The 23457-nt window shown below is 44.6% G+C and overlaps 1 protein-coding gene across 1 annotated transcript in view; it reads left to right on the forward strand.

The window, feature by feature from the left end:
* The window catches only part of ctnnal1 (catenin (cadherin-associated protein), alpha-like 1), a 64251-nt gene that overhangs the window by 17326 nt on the left and 23468 nt on the right, over positions 1-23457 (forward strand). The window contains exon 2 of the mRNA XM_036516234.1: positions 15700-15889. Within this exon, the coding sequence (XP_036372127.1) occupies positions 15700-15889 (190 nt within the window). The remainder of the gene's footprint in view (positions 1-15699; positions 15890-23457) is intronic.

The raw sequence follows: 23457 nt of genomic DNA on the forward strand, positions 1-23457 counted from the left end.
CCTTGGGAAATGCGGAAAACAGACAAGGTTTCCCTACCTCCTGTCATGTTATCTCTCCTTTGTATTTCATTTTGGATCATTGGATTATTTGGTGAGACTAGTTTTGGGCCTGTCAGAAACATCGTACAATTGCTTATTGCTCCTAAAGTTTTTTTTTTTTCCCTCATCATTTCTCCGATCTCCCTCTCCTTTGCGCAATGATGACGCAGTCCACATTTTTATATCTGTTCATCCCTAGAGGTGCTCACCACGGGATGGCGGAACAAGAGCACCTGGAACAATGTGCTCGATGAATTTCAGGATAACATTTTTCAAGTCAGTACTGGGAACATATTCTACTTTCGATAGAAATGTCTAGGAACTTGATGTGCCATTTAAATTCGTTTAATTGATTGGTAATTAATATAATTGGTTGGCTGGTTAAATTTAGTGACCATTCAGTAACAAATTCGGCACGAGCTCAGGGTTAACTCAATACTCGACAGGGGAGACCACATGCACACTGCACAGCTGGCAGTGACAGAACTTTGTGGACAGAAGCGGAGAGATTTCTGACAGCTTCTGGAGGCTGTAACTGTCATCAGCATCAACACTGGCGATGGGAAACGACAGGGCAGGGGACGGAGTGTATGCCTGTGCTGTCCCCACTTCACACCTTCCGCTGAAACGGCAGCAGGACGTGAACAGAGTTTAAGATGATCACTGTGAGAACAAGAAGGCACCGGCACCGACACCGACCCGAGACTGCAGTGCTGGGCAGTGAGGGCAAGCTTCCGGACTGCTGTCCTCTCAGCCAGGTTCTGTGGACTGAACCCAGTCCGTCCTCATCATGCAGGGGCTAGTTACTATCACTCCTGTGAGGGAGCTGGAATATGCAGTGCTTGCAGCTGCATATTCTGTGCCCACCTCCCCCCCCCTCTCGTCCACTAATGATGCGCAGAACTGTTGTGTTCTACTGAACACAAGCCATTGCAAGACGGCACCTCATAACAGCCTTGGCTGTGTAGCCATGACGATGTAGAGCACCAATGCACCTGACATCAACTGTCATGTTGCGGGTGGTACTAACCCAGGATCAGCTGCTATTTTTTTAAGTAATAGTTTGGGTCAGGATCAGGGCCTGGGTCAGCTGATTCTGGGTCAGCTGCTGACATCAGCTGTCATGATGCGGGTGGCACTGACCCAGGATCAGCTGCTATTTTTTTAAGTAATGGTTTGTTCAGGATCAGGGCCTGGGTAAGCTGATTCTGGGTCAGCTGCTGAGAGCAGAATGTTCCCAGAGCTGTGGAGTGAAACATATTCGATTATAGCAGCTGTTATTTAGGAAAGGTCCCTTTCATGGAACATTGTATTCCTCAAGCAAAGCACAACCTGCGTGCCGCACAACATCAGAGTGAATGTGCACAATGCTACTGCTTAGCAGTAATTATCAGTGGCACTTCTTGTCTTTGTGCCATTTCAGTGCAATGGCAGGATTAAAAGACCTTTTAGAGCACGGTGTTAGTAAAGCCCTGTATACATGGCACTCCACAGTCTGTGTCTGTTAAACAGTTCCCGAGTCCCTTCTTTTCCAGGTAAAATACTGATGCTGTAGACTCTAGTAGGTAATACAGAATGCAGCCTCTCAACATTTTTAATCATTCTTTCTCATGACAAGCAGGTTAAAATTGTATCAAGCTGCAAATTATGTGTGCATTGGGCTTAAGAGGTACCGTTTCAGGCTATAATCATGCTTGCCATTTCCCTGTATTCTCTGTATTTCTTTCTCAAGCCATCATTATTATTGCCTGGAACTATCTGTATTAAATCAACAGAAGCAGCAGAAAATGCTAGATAGGTCCTTGCTTCTTGAGGCAGGAACAGTCCTGATAAGGACTACAATATTTGGTCTCCAGTATCTGATCTTTAATATGTCCTTGCTGATCTTATTTATTTTCCATTTTACTTGTACTATATTGTTTATAATGATAGTTCGTGTGCTTTCAAAGATAGACCCACCCGCAGTCTTTCAGCTTCTGAACTTTTCAGCCAATAACATTATGTATTTATATATATATAGTTTATGTTCTCTTTTGTTTAATCCATGTATACTTGCAGGTTAACAGCACAAACAGAGTGGATCATGGGCAGCATGGTATGTTAATGGAGTGTGACAAGGAAAACCTTTACCTGCCAATAACTATCACTTTCACCCCAACAACTCGTTGCATCAGTATCACTTTCACCCCAACAACTCCTTGCATCATTGATTGGAGGCAGTTTTCTGAAAGAATGAATTTGATTGTAATTGCTGTAATCAGTTTACTTTTAAATTATGCTTACAATTGCTGTGTCCTACGAACTGGGTTTGATCCCAGCCTTGTGATCAACTAACAGCAGTGACGGCTGGTGGTGATATTGGGTGGGCGGGCTAACAAATGCATTATACCCATCAGTAGTTCACGGTGCAGCAACAGCAGCATCACATCCGAGATACCAAGTTACAACAACAACACTATATACCTTGTTATAGCAAGTGCTCTACAACAACACTATAGAGACGTACCCAAGAATGGCCTGATACCAAAAAACTCTCTCTGTATCTGTCTCTCTTTTTCTCTCTCTCTCTCACAGACACACACATACACATACCATTTGGCTATTTTTCTCTGTACACATTATATTAGCACATGCCATTTTTAACAAAAAAAAATGTGCAAGAATGATGGAATGATAGAGCATTCTGTTCATCATGTAGCCTACAATGTCAGAAAAGGGTCCACCTAGGGATGCACTACAAAACGTGTTCCAACTGTAACGACTGCCAGTAGATAATGCAGCTGTTTTTATCGCAACCATTTTGCAACCACAGCAAAAATAACGGTCATTATAGAAGAGAGACAGGAAATATGTACACAGGAAGGCTAAAGGAAACATGTGTGATGGTCTTTTGGTCTGTAGGCTTGGGCTTGCCTTATTTGAAGAGAAGCTCACATCGACAACCTTTCTGGGACGCAAACCGGTTAATCACCATGTCATTGAAGTCCGGTGATTTTTGGATGAAGTCCCGCTCAGTAGACAGCATAGCCAGTGCGTTCAGCCTATCCTGACCCACAGTACTTCGGAGAAATGATTTGAGGCATAATCTAAGGAAGAAATATCTAGCAACAACGTAAAAAGTTGAATCAGTCTGATTTTTTAATATCCAACTTGCTAGCTCAATAAGCTAAATATGAAGAACGGTCAGGGATTAATTTAACGGAGTGTTTTCTGTCATTTAGCTACCGTTTTTAAAAGCTTTGAGGGATAGGTCCAAAATCACCTCTTATTTTAACCAACAAAATAAGCATTCAATATATCATAGCACACAGCCCCTCTCTGAAGACACCTCTGTCTGTTTTTAACATTTGGCTTTGTGACTGGCAGCACATGTCAACTTTGTCTCTGCACTGTCAGTCACATGTGCCTCTGAGCAAGAGCGGGGAAAGGCAGAATGGGAAAAATTTAACATTCATGATTGGACAGGAAGGTTGTCCTGTCACAGGTAGGCAGCATCCATTGGATGAACCATGAAAAATTCATGATGTTGTAGGCCAAACTGATATACAGGACCTTGTTCCAGATGAAGAAATAAGTGTCCCATCCTGTCTGCTGGGCTGGCCACCGCAGTGGTATAGGGCATCCACTCTAAGGTCCTCTGCAGATGCACGTCATGTGTTTGTGTTAGGGTCCACGCTTAAGATATTAAACAGGACACTGCGTGATGCCTTCATGTCATATGTCGCACACACTCTCCCCACAAAGGAAGCAGCATGCTACCTCAATAATGAGGATCAGGGCAGCCCAAGAGCATAGTGGCAGGTGAGCAGGTTACTCAGAGTTACATTTCACACTTACACATGGTCACCGTTTTTAAAACCTTTTACAGTGCTCACCCGTATAGTGCTGTCATGGATTTTCCAAGCATGGTTTCGAGGCGAGGGCCAGCACATTGCCTTCCCCTGGGATAGAGCACGCCTCTCCCCGGTCCTGGGGCACGAACGGGAGCACGTAATGAGATTAGGTGTTGTGATTTCTGCAGCAGAGCTTACCTGACATGTGCGCTGGCAAGCATGAGAAAGGCACGAAAAATCACGCTGCAAGTAGACGCGCTTCCAGACGAAGGGCAGGACACCACATTGAGAGTCCGCTTAGCCTCCAAGGCACCGTTTCACAAGGGTAAAGCTACACACTGGTATGGAGTGTTTTCTTGACTCGTTTGGAGTGCTTTCGTTCTACAGTGTTTTGTAAACTAAACAATATTCTACATGAGGGGAATCTCGGCTCTTTCATGCATTCACTATGTAGGCTGCATTGTCAAAGCAAATCTCCCAAATCAGTGTTTGAAAGTCAAATGCTGGAAAAAATGAGATAAAAATTCAAATAGAAATCAGTGTGCATCCACAGCAAGAAGTGGATGCACATCATGTGTACTTGGAGCAGATAGTTTACTTAATGAGCTGAATACAGAGGATTGATGTGTCTGATATGTTCTGCCTCATAGAAGCACACCAAACCCATTTTGTTGCTAAGAAGATGTGTTTATCCAGAGCGATATACAAGATGACTCCAGAAGTCAAGCACAAAGGGCATCCAGCAAAAGGATACTGCCTGACTGGAAGATTGCTCCGGTCATTGTGGTTGGACGAGTGCAGAATTTCTGCTTAAAGGTGAGCAGGCTCTTCAGCCCTGAATCAGTTTTGATTAGTCATGCCAGTGTCCTCAGCTGGTCTCCTGAAAGCCAAGCTCATGAACCCTAAATGATTCTCAGTATTTGACTGTATGGGACTTTATAAAAATATCATTTTTATAAATTATTTTATAAATTGCGTAGGCCCGTTGCTTGCTTTTTCTGTGTACCACTGTTGGAACGATACCCAGCAGAGATTATATTTTGAGTTCCCTTTCCCTTTTCCCTTTGAAATATAGGTGCAGAGAACATCTTTTACGTCAGTAAAACAGTGGAGTACATTTGTTGATGGGAGAGCTCCTGTGATGATCTTAAAACGATATAATGATGCTGTGAAATATCTCCTGCTGTTCGATGAGGCTAACTCCATTAACTGTCTACTGTGATTATTATGCAATTAAAAAACAGACCCTTTGGGGGATTAATGATGAGGCCTACTTTTTGGAGTTATTACGCATTGTGTTCTGTAAATGTTATTATTATTGAATGACCCATTTTACTGCTTGCTCATCCTGTCACTATAAACTGCTTCTCAGGGACTTGTCAAGCCATGAATTTGACGGTGTTGTGTTTTGGCAAAGCTCTGATGTGACTGGTTGGTTAAGTGATGATTGGTGTCATGGACCAGTGGTTTGTTTGTCAACTTTTGATGAGCTGAATGAAATGGTTTGCCTTATAAATTTTTGTACATATTTTTATCTTCATGAAATCAGTAAATTTGTGACTTTTTTATGCACATTACATTGCATACTATACATTATGGTTGCTTACCAGACACCCTTATTTGGAGATGTTTAGAGTACATAGTTTACATTTTTTACATATTATCCATTTACACAGTTCAATTAAAAGCCATTAAATATGTCCACCATCTCTTAATAACGAGACAGTTCCATATTGTTGTGTTGTTTTTTTGGCCAAAGTCCAAACATGGCTTTCCCTAAGTGATCGCTGCCTCCACATCAGCAATTTACACAAACTCTTGTTTCCCTCCCTACCTTGTCTTCTCAGATCATTGCTACAGAAGAGAGAGGTTCTCATTTGACCAGGCCATATGTGTAAAGGCATAAAGCACTGTGTCTCTATACTATACAATCCACTGTTATTCAGTTACTCCTTATAGAATTCTCGGGAGACTCTTGGTCTGTCGGACTCCTGATATCAGGTTCCCGGGTGAGCCCCCACACCCTGCAGTAAGGTGCAGTAAGGCTCGCTTTGACCAAGAGCAAAGGACGTGCACGGAGCGAGAGAGTTGTCGGTCCGTGGAGCGTGGCCGACCGGGTCACCGCTGTACTCTCCCTCTCTCCCCTGTCCCTGTTCCATTTCCTGTCCTTAATCATCTGGCACTGTAGTCACCAGCCACGCACCAGAGCTCAGTCCTGGTTTGCCTTCAGTCAATTTTGGGGGGATCTGCTCCTCTATTAAAAGGTGCATTCAGCCACCCGTTCATCTGTCTCTTGCCCTCTCTTTTTTTTCCTCCCTTTAGTTTAATCTTTTCATCAGAAACTAAACTGCGTGTCAAGGGCAGCCGAGGGGAGGTTTCTGGAAACGTGAAAGCCAGGGAGCAAGCTCAGGTAGAGCCACCAAGGACTCCTGAGGATCACCGGTGAAGCAGGGGCCATGTTTAAACGAAAGCTGAGCAATTAAACCCTCCAGCTTCCAAGGGCATTTAATTTTGTTCGCCCTGCACACACAATCTTGTGTGCAGCTGAGGCAAAAAAAGGTGAGGCAATCCGAGTCACAGTTGCCTTGAGTGCCTTTGATGTGCGGATGATATGTCCTCATTTTCACACTCAATGCTGAATTTGACATGAAATTCAAGGCACAATGCATTATTGCATGGGTAACAAATGGAAATCAGTAGACATCTCCTGTTGTCTGTGTGGGGCCTGAGCAGTTTGGCATTCCTTCGTGGGCTATTTTCAGGAGGTCCAGTATCACTGTATCAATATTCAGTTCAGGACAGAGAGTGAAGTATCCAGCTTATGTATCGTGCTGTTGGGCTATAATGCTGCGATATCCCAGTGCGTGCATACAGCTAGTTTTCATCGCATGCCTCTACTGTGACAAGGCATGTGGCTGGGAAGCAGTCCAAGACATGGGATTCATTGTTTTCAGGAACAAAATGGTCAGAGCTTGATGAGGGATATTTCTATGGGGAATGACAGGTTTACATGGCACCAGGATGGAGCCAGCACATGGTCTCACTGCAGGTCTCATTCACAGCTGTTAAAATAGAACGTTTGAAACAGAATGTTCAATCCTTCCCTTCAGCGGATATCTTAATCCACTTATTTCTTTTTTTTCTACAAAAGAAGATACGATTAAAGGTGGCAGAATTACCTTGAATGCCGTGAACGCCTTTTGTTGTATGTTCCAGAGTGGTACAGTGGAGTATTGATAATTAAATGCTGTACGTGTCGTTTTTACAGCAAGTAGGAGTACATTCTGGAAGACTTTAAGTCAAGATTGCAGTGTTTTATCGTTTCTTTCTCATCCTCTCTTTGGCACACCAGAGACTGAAAGCCCCTTAATGATGTCCCATTAATCTTAGTGAGACAGGTGTCCTCAAGGGTAAGGTGACGCCTTGATGACTTGCATTGTTACACTGATTACATTACCTGTTGCACTCTTACCCTGGGTTGAAGCTCGTGCGTTTGTGCCGCTAAACTTTTGTTTCACAGAGATCCATGTCGCTTCACTGTAATCCTCTCCTTTAGCTCTGTACCCAATTTCATACTTGCTTCTCATTGCTTTTGGTGGGATCTCCTTATTGCTGGTTGGAGTTGTACTTTTGCCGTTTTAAAACCTCTATATATCAGGCTACTTACTCCCTACTAATGCCATTGTGATGGTCAGACCACTCCTCATGACAGGTCAGCATTTCCGTATCATTCAGTGCAAGCTACCTGCACTCTCAAAGGTTTCTGCTACTGAACCTGAAAGGAGCACTCCAGAGCAGCTAGATTGATTTTAAAAAGCAGTTGATGGTTGCTTCCGTTAATTTTTGAATAGCAGTCAAAGAGACATGTAATTACCACTATTATTTTCTTCAGTGTCTGTGAGTCTGTTCATATTGCTTTTTTGCATTATGTTGAACAACACTGTGGTTTTGTGTGGAAATTTCTGTCAGGTCCACCGTGGACTTTGCAATTCAGGTTGAATGGTAGGGGTGTGCAAAAATATTGTTGTTTTTTTTTTTTTTTTGATTAATCGTTTTTTAAAACTCGTCTGGTTCGATATCGATCTGTAAAATTTATGGATCGATCTTTTAGGCTAATATGCATTTTTTCTGGTTTTCTAGGTTCATTTCCGAAATGGTTAAACAAAGCAGGAGAATTAAATAGACAGGCTCTGACATAACCTAACTGTCGTACTAAATGCAATTACTAGTCCCCCAATTAGATGTTGCTCTCTTGTTTAACATTTAATGACCTGCGGATGCATAGAGGAAAACCTGTTACATCAGTTTTTTTTTACTGTGATGCGACCTCTCAGTGTTCACCATGGCTAACCCTACGGTCACACGGACGACACAGGAGAGAGACAAAGCGACTGGCTGCCATTCATTTTCAATGAGAGTTCGCCATTTACACTAACAAGAGACAAGTGGCCGTTGCAAAGCCAACTACTTGGGGCTAAAATAGACTAGACTCGAGGTCTGGTTTATGCAAATACTGAGCGATGCGACATGGCGAAGGCAGCACGGCGCACGGCAAACAAATGATCCAACATTCTGGTTCCATTCAAACATGGGAGAAGAAGCTTATCGTTGCAGTGCTGGGTTTCCCTCATACTCTACAATTTGTCTCTTGATACGTACAGAGATATAAATAAAAAACGATGCGTGGAGAAGGGTGTCCAAAATCGTGGAGATGCCTGGTATACATATTCATATGTATGTGCACTGCAGTCACAGCTTTTTAGCTTTAACTTTAATACAGTGCACAACCACTACCTAGCTACCTAACTAACTAGCTAGCTAAACTGAACAGCAACACTTGCTCACAAATGCAATGTTATTTAGCGCAATTCAAAAGAAACATAGTTATTCATGTTCGTTTCCTAGGTAGCTAACTAGCTAGTTGTTCATATTAGGCTAGCAAGAAAACGTTGTTCACAATTGCAGAGTTGCTACTGGCAGTCAGCTACGTTTTGTCAGTCATTGTAGCTACCTTACAAACCAGCTTTCCCTGAGCTAACTAATGCAAACACATTGCTGCTTCGTGTCATTAATAAGTAGGCAATGAGAAGGTTGGTTTTGTTTTTAAGGACCTATAACCATGTGTTCCTCAAATAAAAAGATTTTGGAATACAGAGCCATGCGTCGCTTAACGTCCACGATACGTTCTGTGAAACAGGACGTTATGTGATTTGGACGTTGTGAAAACACCATACTTATATACTTAGCAAACCTATATGGAATAGGCACGAGATTGGATGCTGCTGCATTAAGCTCACATTAAAACACATTAACATAGGCGTTTATTATGACTATCAGGACGTATTATATGGCAGTGTTTCTCAATCCTACTCCTGGCAGCCCACTGTCCTGCATATCATCTGTCTATCCTTGCTCTACCTACCTGACTGAACTCATCAGTGGCACTTTTGATTAGTTGAGCCCACCTGATTTAATCAAGCAACAAGAATAGATAGAAGATAAGCAGGGGCCGCCAGGAGAGGTTTGAGAAATGCTGTTATATGGTGTACTATGTACTGTACCATTATACGCCTGGCAGTGCAATCGCTTTATTTCCAAGAGACATGAGATACATGTGTTGCATGCGGGAAGCATTGCCTTCACTACGTCCGGTTACGTCTGCAACGTCTGCTACGTCCCGTTCTGCGATCGGGATTTTAAAACTTTATTATAACCTTATGGGACTATGGACGTATATATGAATGGACGTTGTCCGAATGGACATTAAGCGGTGCATGACTGTACAAGCCTTTGGCCTTTTTGTTTAGTGATTTTCACAATTTCTTTCCAGTGACTCTCCATTTGTAAATTTGTGTTCCCTTTAGAGTTTTTTAAACGTCTCTCCAAATATGGAAAGCAGCTATAGTATTTCATATCTCATTCCTATCGAATCGGATTGAATCGACTCGTTAGCTTGTGAATCGGAATCGAATCGGATCGGGGCATCTCTGCCAATACCCAGCCCTATTGAATGGGCTAACTTTTTTCACATCTTTTTATATAACACTACGTTTTCATGCAGGGTGTCAGATTTATCATGGATTTTGTTATGCTACCTGAATATTTTGTAGCGGCAAGTTTTATAAAACAGGAGTTGCATTTTAGGGTTTCAGCCAAGTCCTCCGGCTTCTTTTCCCTTTGTCCAAATCTTTGTTGGCTTTTGGAAGAGTCAAACTGAGGACTTAGTCCAGCACATATCTGTTCTTTGTGTGCTCTTTTTCGCTGTGTGACTATTATTGGCTCAGGAACACCCAGTGCGTCTTCAGGAGTCTACCTGTAGAATGTGGGCGGGGCATGTCCTGTTTTTTCCCATTCACTCCCAGCTACCTTTGGGCAATGATTGGCCAGTGAGAGTCCTGTCAGGAGGTGCCAGCGTGATATGCAAAGTGCATTACTTTTCTCCCAGTATGCAATCCACTATTATTAGATCATTGCTGACAAGTAACTAGAAGCAGTTTGGTGCAGGAGTGTTTTGAAAGTATAATTCTACTTAATCCTTTATTTGAAGCATAGCCTGGTAAATGAGCATATGCAGAGATAAGGGGTGCTTGCTTTAAATAGTCTGTTGTGTTATATGATGGGGGGATGTGGACCTTCTGCAAAAGAAGATGAAGCAAAAATGAAACATCTCAAAGGTAATCTGTGCTGAAACATGATTACCTGTGATGGATGAGTCAAGGCTACATTCAGAAGTGCCCTGTACCTCTGAGATTAAAGTTGAATATGTTTTTGCCGAAGGATATGGAAACAGATATGGAAGGATATTGAAACTGTTTATTATTTTGAGCTTCCTGTGAAAAGGCCAGTTGGAACCGTGACCTGGACATACATGGAATCTTTACTACACGAAAAAGATAACTGTTAGGGAATGGGATTGTAAGGAATTGATGGCACTGATGAAGGAAGACATTTTTTTGTGTTGTTTTTAAACATGATCCATCAGAATCTATAAGAAATGCAGGATGTGCTGATTGACAGGGCTGGCCATGCCTCCTTCAGGGATTTGTTTCTCATAATCATGCACGAATTGTGGCATGCCACTCTCTTACTCTCATTGCATGTTGCGACCGTGCATTTGATTACACAAGACAGACCGGTGGACTCAGATTGACCTGAACCGCTGCAAAAGAAGAAACTGCACAGAGCAGATGTGTTAACGCAGAGCAGAACCAACAATTGGCACAGGTAATTTAGCAGGCCTGCTTCAAGCCTCCTCTGTTTCCATGTGACACACATGCGACTCTACGTGACGTGATTTGGAATGGCCGAGCCCTGGCTTGCATTTTTCACAGAGGTAAAACAAAGTTCACAGCAAATTGAGAGCCCAGGATTGTTTTTCTGGCGTGTCTCTAGTTGTTTTCCTCCATCCTAAGGAGCAGGAGGTGGGGGGGGGGGGGGGGGGGGATCTTAATCCCCCTGAAAGGCTCCATCTTCAACCATTTCAGAAGCTTTGAAATGGATTTGCTTGCTGTGGCCTGAGGTGTTTATGAGGTACTGGCACTCCGGGGGGCATAACTTGCCTCAGTTACTGAGAGATCCTTTTTTTTGGAGGGGATTGTAGGCTTTCTCACATATTTGCCCTCCTTCCATATTCAAAATTCTCCCATCTCTAAAAGTGAGCTCATATCCAAAGCACCTTGGGATCCCTCCTCAGTGCTTGCTGGTGCCATTCTGCAGTTTTCATTCACAGACTTATTTATGTGCTAAATTATCCCACACTTAAATATTCTCTGTAGTGCAGTTGACTCAGGATGAAGACCTCTGCCAGATATATTTCTTAATAATATTATTTCTCCATTTACTTTGTTTGGTCAAAACAAATGTGAAGGAAATTTCAGCATGGAACACTGTTGTTTTAGCTTTAGTAAAGGTACCTGAATCAAATCAGTAAATATCCAGCGATGTGAATGGATTATGTACAGAAGCAGGCTGTGCAAGTCACACACTGTGTAAGAGCATCTGGTAATCCGATCTAATGTAATGTAGGCCTCACCTCTTTGTTTGAAACGTATGAGTCACTGAGCCTGGTGCTGACTCGGACAACAGGCAGACGTTAGTGTCAGCCCTCTTCAGGACTGAAGTGAGGTGTACACGAAGTGAGAGCTTGTTATGGGACACTGTGACTCAGAATGAAACCTAGACCCCCAGGGAGATTTGTGTTGGTGTCGGTTCACGGTAACCACCCCGCAAAGGAAAGGGCGGTGCCCCCTGACTGTCTGAAACTCGTGGTTCCTGTGATGGCCCTCCCCCTCAGGGGCGTCTCCCTCCTGTGCCATCTCGCCCCTGTGGAGCGTCAATCATCCCAAGTGAAACTCTGCTGCCACCCCTCCCCCGTCTCTCAACACGACACTTGACGCTCGGGGTAAAGTTACAGCGCTCTGAGTGGCAGAATTTCCACTGCGTTCTTGGAACTCCTGGTGTAAACAAACAGCCGAAGGGTCTGGAAGGAAATTGTTTCCTCGTTTGGCGGCCCACGATAGCATGCCGAAACAAAGGAGTCGGTTCCTGTAGAGGTGGGGACGTCCTCTGGCCACCACCTTGTCAAAAATGCAGTGAGTGCTAACGAAAACATGGTGTGTTTGGAGGGTCGGAGAATCTTCTGACAGGCAACACGAGCCCACGTTTGTAAAGGATATCCTGAAACCCCTCTGTCAGGAAGTGTTGTCCTCTCATGGCTGTAACAATATTAGGTTTCTCCTCCCCTCGTGGTGTCATATTTGTTGACACAGCAAGCACTGGCCATGTTCACCCAAACAAGAGGAAGTCAGAGATATGATAGGACTGCCACCGTGGACCTCTGCCACTTCCCTGTCTCTTACTACACACACACACTCACTCACTCACACACTCACTCATTCTGTCTCACTCTTTCTCTCTCACTCTCCTCAGGGAAGCTGTGTGTTATTAAACATGTTTATTCTGCAGGAAAGTGAATGCTTTTAGCCCCTCTAAAATGGTGTGGATTGAAACATCGAACGGCACGCTGTTGAAGGGCAAGAACAGCCGGCACTCTCCTCACTGAGTCTTTTGGGTTGCTGCCAGCTGGCAGGGCGTTTCAGTCTGGCAAATACCAGCCCTGATCCAGGCCACTCTGTGATGATCTGTGACACACAACAGTGACACGATTTCCATGGCTATGAGTTTCTGCATGTACTGACCTGATGATGTTGTCCTGTTTGTCACTGTTAGGACAAGGAGTTGGTTGTCATATATGTGTCTTGCTCCATGTAGTGTTCGGCTAACTTTCCAGTTCCCCCCTCCCCTGGGAGTTTATAAAGGGAAGTGTCTCGTTTGCTCGTTTGCCTCTGAGTCAGCCAGAGTGGCTTTTTTCAGAGAGGTGATTACGGCCAGCTATCAGGTCTTGCCCAGGCACCTCTCACACGCTCGGCGTGTTCCCAGAGACGCGCTTATCTGCCTGCCGCCTTGGTGCTGCGCTCCTCTTTGGGAACATTCCCTGCTAAATGACAAACACTTTCCCCCAGACGTGATGCAGAGCACTCCGAAGCCTACTTCAGCGAACAGGAGTGCTACAGGGCCGCTCGGTGGAGGGATGTGTGTGTGTGTGGGTGTGGATGTGTGGGTGTGGATGTGTGGGTGTGTTTGGGGGGGGGGGGGGGGGGGGGGGGGGGGGATGGTGGCAAGGTGGGGTGGAAGCACGGAAAAAACACTCTGAATCCCGCTTTTTGGGATGGTGGATGGTTCCGTCTCCACAATGTTGAGAATGGTTCTATCCTGTTTTGGTGGTGTGCTGGACTCCCCCCCTCCTTACCCTAACCATTCTGTGAGCCGCTGTCGTCACGGGACACCACTGGCTGCTGCCACACCCAACTGTACCTGGCCACCACTGGGACCATGGGGGCCCCTCCACCGTGCACCCCATGAGTTAAAGGTCCCTGTCACCTCCCCACCCTCCCCCCTCTCCACAGGAAGAGCACAGGCTAATTACAACAGGCCGCGTAATTGGCTGCGGCGCTAAATTATTGATGGCTTCGATCGGGAGCAGAACAGGCCACCTGGGCTGGGCTTTCGAAGGCAGGGGAATAAATCATCCCCCCGCAGAGGAGCCGGCATGCCCCACACCGACAGACAGCGGGTAGCCTGATGCAGGGACACACGTGTGGCATAGTGGTAAGGAGTGGGGTTTGTAACCCTGACAGTTCAATTGCCAGATGTGGCACTGCTGCTGTACCTCTGGGCAAGCCACTTAGCCTCAATTGCCTCAGTTAATATCCAGCTGAGGAAATCAGAAGCATGCAAATCTCTGTGGATAAGAGTCTATTCTGAGCCAATAACATAATGTTTCTTCCTATGACGTAGTCCTGATGAGGTACCAGAAATAACTGTTAGTGGACTGCCCTGTGAAGGGGGGTAGCCCTGGCGTTGATGACGAAGATGATTTGGTCAGGAGGTGGAAAGGTTATGGTGTTTGTGTTGTATTTTTTCCGATTGATTATGTTTGCTGCTCCTCAGTTCAGCGCAATCAATATCTCATCCGATATCTCATCCCAGAGCAAAGCAAACAGGTGAATTGGCTGCCGGTGCGTGAGCGCATTTTCGTGTTTGTTTTCGGGATCATGCTCGCTTGAGCCCTCTGACAGATGCCCTCTCGCGGTCCGGTGTGAGCCGGCTGGCTCTGTGCCATGCTGTGTCGTCCTGCCGCGCCGCGTTGCGTAATCGCCCCGGGCGGCGGCCGGGAGCTTGCCGGTAAAGAGCACATGCTGACCCGGCACCTTTTAGCCCCCCCCACCTACCCCCTCCGCCTGGCTCAGCTCCCTGCTGCTGTTCTGCATCTCAGAACACTGTGGAACGGGGTGTTCCTTCTTCTCTCAGGTCACAGGACTCAGCTACTGCTCCCCCAAAGCAAGGACTGTGAGTTTGGAGACTGCAGTGGCACAGAGGTGTCCGAGACCGCAGAGAACATGACTCTGTCACTCCTGTGCTTTACGTGCGTTTCTGTGTGTGTGTGTGCATGTGTGCTTGTGTGTGTACACGCTTTGCATATGTGTGTGTGTGTGTATGTGTGTATGTGTGTGTGTGTGTGTGTGTGTGTGTGTGTGTGTGTGTGTTTTATGAGTGGCACAACCAGTGCTCAGCTCCTAGGCAGTGCTTGAAAGACACCAGCGGTGGTCCTGTGAGTTACCCAGGGAGAATGTTGGACGTAGTTTAAAGCGCAAAGCATTTATAAATCTATCTTTTAAGCCCAGTTTTTTTGGAGTGTGCTTGGTGCTTTCCTTGGCATTCATTTGCAAATGCTCACCAACTTTTTTATTAGAAACTCAAATTTCTCATAAACTTCACTTCAATTTCAATTTCAATTAGGTACATGTATTCAATATTACATAACTGTAAGGTAAACGACAGATTTTTCTTTTTCCAGCTCAGGTTTAAAAGATTAAATAGCTGCTGTTTAACATCACACACATTTTTCTGTCAGTGGAGTAGATCAGACAATGCACTGGCATGTTTTCTGTCACGCTGTGCTTCCTGTGAGGTAGCTCAGAAAGGAATGTGTGTGGATTTAGGGAAGGATTCGTTGTAAGATAAACCTGGACCTCAACTGGCGTCATGTCCTGAAATCGCTTAGCACTGCCTGAACATGAATAAACATAAAAGCAGTTGTCACGAGCCAACATTGTGCTTTGACATACTGCAAGCATTAATCTTCTGAAGTGGACAACCCTCGTTAATTAAACCGAGGCAGACGCGTCAGTGGTAACGTAGCGTAGGCTGTCTGCTTTTGTTTGCCTTGTGTGTCCTGATGGGTGGGGGTGTGTGTGTGTTTTTGCAGATCACCACTCTGATCAACCACAAAGACAAGCCAAAGAAGTCGGAGAAGACGCTGAGGGCCATCCAGAGGGTGGGGCAAGCGGTTAACGTGGCGGTGGGGCGCTTCGTGACAGTGGGCGAGGCCATTGCGGTGGAGAATGAGGAGCTGAAGGAGGAGATGGGCCTGGCCTGCCAGGAGGCGCGGCGAGCAGGTGGGCTAAGACACGAGGGCACCCTCTGGGGGATGGACAGGGCCAGGACAGCCCCCTGCTAGGGCTAAGGCTAGGGCTAGGTATACAGGCACTCTTTCTGTGTTTATAAGGCCTACTGTTTCAGCTGTAAATGTGTAACACACGGACACATCTATTCTGACTCAAAGGGCAGCTCGTTCATTCTGATTTTAGAATGCAGATTTTAGTAGAGGTGCTGCTGAGCCCCTCTCGCTGGAGAATAGCTGTTAGGGAGCTGGTGGAGCGGACAAGATTGGATCCCAGTATTTTCCTCTATGCTCACTTGTGGGGTTGCCCCATTGAGTGAAGAAGCAGGGATCCCCTCACACACCCTCTAGTGTCTCTGGTTGCCTTGAGGGAGCAGGTTAAAGATCCAGACCACCTATTTCGTTCTGGAAATAGCGTTAGCACCCTGTGAGAAAGTGACAAGCAAAAAGTGTTACTGTTGGGCAGACTGCTGGGTACTGAGTTTCCTTCTCTGTGCTCTGAAGCACCTGCATTGGTGCTTTGAAGCAACTTCATTGTTCTTTTCTTCTGGATCACGGTTGCTCCTCTGTAGAATCTCTCAGCTGTTTCTCAGTATGAGCAAAGCATGATGGGATGAATGGGAGCTAATGGCACTTTGGCACCAGGATGACATTGTGGAGCAGTGGCAGGGATCTGGGTTTGTACTCATGCTGATACATGTTCTAATCTGAGCTGGGGCAAAGCATCAATCCTGAATCCCTTCAGTGAAAACCTGGCTGTGAAAATGGCTAAGTTTTCCTGGGTAAGGTAGTCAGCTAAAGAGACAGCTAAATAATGTAACATTATGGTGCTGAAGGAAATAAAGCTGCCTTTTTCCCCTCATAAACTGGGGAGATTCATGACCTCAGCCGCTGCACAGTAGAGGTGGAATGGAGTGCAGAGCAGCTCTGGTTGGAGAAAATGCTTTGTAATCGTTCTGGGAGCGACCCACTGTATTTGAAAATTAGGCTGCAAGCATAATGTAGCAAACAGCATTGTGGGTAGCCTTTGTCTCCCCCAGCCTTTGGCCAGCTTGCATTATTCTGCAGGATTGCACTCAGCTTAGAGAGTGAACCAGAGAAAGAGAGGGAGACAGAGAAAGGGAGAGAGGGTACCCTGGCACCACTTTTTCCTTTACTCCTTCTCTGTCTCCACTCCTCTCTGTAGTACCCTTCTAAAAATACAACACAAAAGGCAGCCCGTGTCTGTGTTGCTGAATAGCTGTGTTCTCTCTGAATGCAAGCCGCGAATGCTGTCTGTTGCCATCGCTGCGTTATTGCTGTGTGGGAACAAATGGGGCTTAATGCAGCTGCTCATGCAATTATGGCAACAGTGCGATTTGTGGCCAGTGCTCCCACTTGCAGCCTTTTGTTCATTTTTAAGTGTGGTGGTTTTAAATGCTGTAAAGTTTACCAATGTGTTTGAAAGAATTTGAATTTGATTACACAGTTTTTGTGGTTGGTGAATGGATTCATTGTGAAACTGCGGAAAGTATTTCTTTTTTTCCATTTATATTTTGTCCTGTTTGGGGGATTTGATGTTCAGCCTCTTGTGGACAAGTGACAGCACTGTCACGGTTAGCAAGTTAGTAGAAATGTGGCTGAACGAGCTTGCATTGACCGCAAGATTCAAAATAAACATGAAGCCATTGTGAGTAAGAGCTTCGTCTGACAGTGAAGCCAACAGTCATCTAAGTTCATTGATGTTGTGGTGATGGCAATGCTGCGGTCTTCCTAGACTCTGCTCTGGCTTGGTGCTACATCACCCAGCTGGGACAGCATTTTGGGAAGAGAGTGCAGTGTGTGTCCCAGATCATAGACATTGATTCTTATCTGCAAGTCAGAGAGAAGACCCAGGGGCTCTCAATTGGCTCAAGCCCCTTTCAGACATGCACTGCAACCCTGAACTTATCTAGACATTACCTGGAGGAGCTGTATGTGAGAGCGCAAATGTCCGAATCAGTTGGACCGGACATTATACGGACTTTACCCCTGCCAGCTCCCTAAGTCCGTGTAATGTCTGATTGAGTCCATGTGTCAATGGAGCAGGTTGTTGTCCGGAGAAGTCACAGCGAGCGAGTGGGCGTGTTGATGACTTTTCTATCATGTGAAACCGGAAGAATACAAACATCCGAGAGTGAAGTAGGGTCATTTACACGAAGACGCCAATGAAATTGTCTAACTGGAGAGATGCCGAGATTCAGGAACTTGTTGGTAAGGGCCGACGCCAGAATCGTCAGACAAATTCAAGGAACGGCAAGAGACTGTTGTTTATGACCAAATTAGCCTTGTCCGCCGTATTCGATGCTCGATGCTGTGAACAAAACACTTGCAACACGATTTCCGCAACGTACTTTTTGCATCATGTCCTGTCTCCTGCACGCTCTACCCAGGCGAGTATTTCCAGTAGGTAAGAACGCATCTGACACGGACAATCTCCTGCTGTGTGCTACATGTGTGAAAGGGCAACTCTGGACAATGTCCAGACCTGATTCTCTGGACATTATCCGGAGTTCATATGAGAAAATGGCTTCAGACAGCTAAGTCTCCTGTTTTGAGTGTTGGGCCTCAAATGCAGGCTGACCCCTAGGTCCCAGGTTTAGAACTGGACCTGCCATACACTGACAATGACAAAATTAGCTTCATTCTGATGGGTTAGAGGCTGCTGGGTCAACCAGTGTCCCCCTCTGTCACACTGATCTCTGTTCCATGTGACTCTTTCCAGTTCCCGTGAGTTGAGCAGATGACATTGGGCAGATGCACAGTTTGGCATCAACTTCTTGTTGCGCTCTGGGACTTGTAGTGCAGAAAATAGCTGTGCTTAGGAATGCGTATGCACCAGAAGACTTTATTTGTTGGGCACTATGCTCCTGCATAAGTGTACAGGATGCCAGGGTGAAGCAAGCTTGATGTATAATCGTCAGTTACAAAATTTAAAACCTGCAAAAGGGGGAAAAATACAAAACACGTTGAAAAGAGTTGAGAGCATGGATGGGAAGAGTTAAGTTTTTCACAGTGCTGCCCACTCCGAGCAGCTGCTTTGAAAAAAGAGTCATTGGCTTAAAGAATTTGAGGCCTCACTCTGAACAGTGAAGTTCCAGATGGTAGTCATGACCACTGGAACTGCATTGTAGCCACTCAAGGCTAGCATACAATGATGTTGTTAGCCATTTCTATTCAGCTTGTGTGTTTTAGCCATTTTTCTGCTCTATTCTCATGGGATTCATTAAAAATTAATTTGCCTGCACTCTCAATGGTGACAGAGAAAACTCCGCCACTCTATAATGATGTTTTGATTATTTCTGAGTAGCGTTTATGTAATATCAAATTTAATGAACATAGTTAATGGCTCATTATTTACAAACTGTAAGGAAATGCTCACTGAGTACAGTGATGTAGTTGGGAGAGGGCCAGAGAAGGTTGTGGGGTTCACCCACAACATTATACACCATTATTATTATTAATTTGTCATTACTGTACTATTATTGCCATATTATTCTATGCTAATGCAGTCAGCAACAGTAGCGTGCTGTCTGCAGGTTGATATTTTGTGGTCTCATGGTGGCAACACAGACATGCTCCTGCTGATGTCTGGCTTTGCCAGTTGTATCAATGTGTTTTCTTGAAACCAGACCCAAGTGCTATCTTCACTATTCCTCATCCTGATGCCTATAGGTTTTAGTTCAGCTCAAGGCCATTGGCCACTCTTTGGTTGATTTTGACTTTCAACACAAATATTGTCATCACTGTTCCCTAGACAGGTTTACTCCAAAGTGTTAAGACATTTGTGTACATTGGAACAATGATGGTTTGTACAAATGTAAGACTGTATCAGTAATTAAGGGTTTATGATGTGAATATATACCAACATCTCATTGTGCTTAGGGATGGTGTAGCGAAGGGCGTGAGCAGTCACCCCACCCGGCCTTGAACCCGGCAGCCTGGCTCTTTGGCGTTGCGGTCAAGCTGCAGGTTTGGCACCCCGTACACCCGGGTTTGAGGCCAGGTGGGGTGACTGCTCTCACCCTTCGCTACAGATGGGCTATGGTAAAATCCTCCAACAGGAAATGATGATACATGTACTTGAAAGATAAAAAGTTCCAATTGGCGGTTAAGTTAGATATGTTTCAAATTTCTTTTTCCTGGTGGATGGTGCATGGTGTAGGCTATAGGTGCTCTGCATCTGCGATTACAGGGAGATCTGATATCCTGAAGTGAAGAATAAAACAGTTGAAATGTGTAAAATGTCATGCTGTCTAAGGTATATATCATGTTCACATGGCTATTAGTGGAGCAGATTAAATTTCAGTGCCCCCCTGCTAAATTCAGTATTGAAGGTGAGTGCTTGATTTCTGACCAACAGAGGAAGTAGCCAGATGTGGGGTGCCACAGACTGTGAAGGTGTTGAGAATGCTGGAGATTGAAAAGGAAGAGCTGTTATACCATCAGGACACATACTGCTTGGGGAAAATCCCCAAACTGCTGCTTCAGTGTCTGTGCTGGCATCTCAATTACCATATCAATTAGACGAAGGTATATTCAGACCAGTTGCCAGTCCTAAGGGAAAAGTGACTTTAGGTAACAGAGTCAGTGCAAAGCATCACGGTGGTGATGAAAGAGGATGGCTTTGACCTGTAGACAAAAATAAATAAGGGATATTAGACTATGCCTGCTAAATGTCTTCCTAGTGGTCTTAGCAACAACATGCTTAGCCCCTGCCATGCAAAAGCTTGCAGTCCATTTTTTCTTGATCAGTTCCAAGGGGTTTCACTGGGACTGGTTCCCTCTGGTTTTCAGCATGCCCAGTGTGATGAGAGCTTATTGTAATACTGAAAGCATCATCAGTCATTGCTCCAGACTCAGAACCAGCCTCTAACATCTTATTTCCTGTTCCAGCATTCCTCTCTCCTTGCTTTTTTATTATTATCGAATATTTTAATTATGACATAATTTACAATAAGGCACTAATGCATGTATTCTCTTTGCTCTGGTTTCTGTTGTCTTGTTTTTCATTTAAAAATTCAGGTCAGATAAAGTTAAAGTTTCAGGAGTCAAACATACATCTAACACATTGATATTATAATTATTATGAAAGGTTATCATGGAATTGGTTACAGTCAGGAAAGTATTTTCACCATGGAAATGTATTAAGTACATCAGTTAAGGGCTTTGGAATGAGAATGTGACTCCCAGAAATATTGTGACTACCAAAGCAAGGTGGTAAAATTGGTAAGATTAGTGAGATGATCTGATCTTTACATCAAAAAAACACTGTGCTTTGGATCTTAATAAATAAATCCACTTGCCCCTGACTGCTCCTTTATGTATAGCCAACGGGAGAGACTCACCAGAGTTAACATTTGGTGTAATTAATTCAATAGAAGAGGCAATTACATTAGTGTAATGTGCTGATCTTCTTCGCTGTGAGACACAGAGGCAAAACGAAACAGATCTGTGGAAATAATTTAATCCAGGCTGGATTAACCCGGTTTCATGGAAGAGTTTCAGTTGTTGATCTTGTGTCGAGGCTGATTTATCTGTCAAGTAAATGGTTTTTCTATTTTGTAAATCACTCTGGATAAGAGTGTTTGCTAACTGACTAAATGAAAATGTCAGTAAATAAGCAAACAGCACTTTGATAATAGTCTGTCAGAGAATAAGTAGCAAGGCTGCACATACTTGATATAAACAGTTTTACTGAAAACATGAAGATTATCTTAAAAGTACATTGAAAGTGAAGAATGGAATAGTTCACATTCACGCTGAGAAGTGATTTATTGGGTAGCCCACACTGAGTCCTGAGGAGCCACTCTGTGTGTTATATGGCTAAACTAGGTCAGCAGTCAATGGGATATGAAAACGAGTCTAAGTTTGTATTTGAAATGATTTGAAGAGAGCACATAAGGCTCATGGGCTCTTGGCTTTGCCATGTTTTTCCCATACACAGATGTTCAGTCAATAATAGTAATTCAATAATTACTACAGTATTAAACAGGTGCCCACACTGTTCACATGGACTCCAGTACTATTCCCTTTGCCAGTGATGAGTAGATTCAACCAGAAATATAACCTCTTTATAAAGCAGCTCCCACAGACCACATAATGTTATTTCTGAGAACTGATCCAAGTAGTTAGCAGGTCTAAGTGTTATCCATTTGTACAACTGGATGTTTTAGTTCAGTATGCTGCCCAAAGATACAATTTTTGATTTACAAACCCCTGTTTCATTGCTGTGGTGTAGTGGCATTAATTCAGTCTACAAGCCAATTGCAGGGTCATGGCATTTTCAGCAGTAAAAAAAAAAAAATTTCTCTGCCTTGACCCTTCCACATTCTGATGTGGAGCAGTATTGTGGAACTAAAGGTGTTACCAGAAGGTTGTAAGTTTGAATCCCACGTGGAAGACTGCTGTTGTATCCTTGGGGAAGGCACCTAATCTGAAGTACTCAAGATACGACCGTGTAAGTGCGGAAGGTATTAGACACACTATTTGTCTACTTTCATGAGAGTGTCTTTTAAACTAATAACTAATAATCTGAACTATTTAGGTCTCCTGTAATACAAGTCTCTGTTAAGCTAATAAATAATTTAATGTGAAGTAATATAAGTAGCACGCTTTTAGATTCAGGTAATCAAATTGGAGTGGATCTGTGTTCTTTGGTCTCGCTCTTCATTGTATAATTCAGGCTCCTCCTATCTGTTCCAGTATTAATCTAATTTTGGGGCAAACAAGAGCAAGCTTAGCAGAGCTACAGGGGCTGGCCTGGGACCGGCCACTGTTAATTGTGATGGACTCCCATCTCTCTGCTGTTCTTTTTTTATAAGATCTGGCATCAAACAAGCTGTCTAATGCAATCGGCGCATTTGTGGGATTCTCTTTGGAGCAGGGGCCCCAGCGACCGAGTCGAGCCAAGCGTGGCCATGGAGCGCAAAGCCTTCCCTCTCTGTTAAGATGTTTTCTTTTCCCGTTGTTGTTTTTCGGTCGGATTTCTTGGTGCCATTTTCTGTTTTCCTCTTTAACCTCCCGCGTCCCAGTTTCCCTGGAACGGGGCCCTCCGTTTGCATTAGTTGGGGTGGTCAGGCGGGAGAAAGGCCCGTTCAGGTCTCCCACAGCCTGTGCCAGCGGGGCCTGGCTGGGCCGATCCCCAGAGCCAGGCTGGTTTTTGTCCAATGGAGGCCACTGTATCTGTGCCGCTTTGTCACAAGGTTTGAGGATCTTGGAAGATTCTCCCTCAGGGTAAAGAGAGAGAGTGGTTTTTTGTGCCTGAACCAGGGCTTAACAGGTGTAGGACATGCACTTGCACGGTGACAACATAGAATCATCAGTGTCCACGGAGCATCAGTAGCAAGGCTCTACACATTTGTCCAGAGTTTTGAGGTCTTTATTAAAACTGTATAAAAGATGGGCTTTAAATGTGGGATGAAAAACTGGACAACACATTCACTTACCCGCTGAAAGTTTATTTATTGTTATAGAGAAAGATGCGGTGCTCCAACTTGGTCCTGGGAACTGAGCATGTGTTGTGCTAAACACGTTGCTACACGG

This window comes from Megalops cyprinoides, chromosome 21 (assembly GCF_013368585.1).
Source record: "Megalops cyprinoides isolate fMegCyp1 chromosome 21, fMegCyp1.pri, whole genome shotgun sequence".
NCBI classification, from domain to species: Eukaryota; Metazoa; Chordata; class Actinopteri; order Elopiformes; family Megalopidae; genus Megalops; species Megalops cyprinoides.